We start from the raw sequence: 404 nt of genomic DNA, 5'->3' as shown, positions 1-404 counted from the left end.
CAGGCAGCGGGCAGGGGAGACAGAGCCTTTTGGCGGGGCTTGCAGGAGCTGGGGAAAGGGCAGAGGGCAGAGAGCGGGCCAGGCCCTGGCAGTGCTCCTTTGCCTGGTCTTCTCAGCCCGGGAGCGGCACCAGCTCCACCAGGTCCCCCTGCCCTTTTGCTTGTGGGCAATACCTTGGATTGGAGAGCCCCTTCCACTACCTGTATGACTCCAGGGCCCGTCCTGGCCATGAGATTTCAGCCTTCTCCACGCTCAGCAGCAGGTACTGCAGCCCATACTCCTCATGCCAGCACAGCCAGTTCCTCCGCAGCAGCTGCGGGCCATGCTAAATGTAGCAGGAGCATCCCCAGTTAATCTCCTGAAAGTGTTAATCTCTTTTTTCTTTGGATTAATGATCTACACTC

The 404-nt window shown here is 58.7% G+C and overlaps 1 protein-coding gene across 1 annotated transcript in view; it reads left to right on the top strand.

Moving 5' to 3' along the window:
* LOC103912580 (scale keratin-like) overlaps positions 1–329 on the top strand; it is a 1,224-nt gene extending 895 nt beyond the window's left edge. Inside the window, exon 2 of the mRNA XM_009318874.1 lies at positions 234–329. Within this exon, the coding sequence (XP_009317149.1) occupies positions 234–329 (96 nt within the window). The remainder of the gene's footprint in view (positions 1–233) is intronic.
* Positions 330–404: the final 75 nt, after the last annotated feature.

This window comes from Pygoscelis adeliae, unplaced genomic scaffold (genome assembly GCF_000699105.1).
Source record: "Pygoscelis adeliae isolate BGI_AS28 unplaced genomic scaffold, ASM69910v1 Scaffold792, whole genome shotgun sequence".
NCBI classification, from domain to species: Eukaryota; Metazoa; Chordata; class Aves; order Sphenisciformes; family Spheniscidae; genus Pygoscelis; species Pygoscelis adeliae.
The sequence above is the reverse complement of the archived record's forward strand: the minus strand, read 5'-3'. Positions and strand labels throughout refer to the sequence as shown.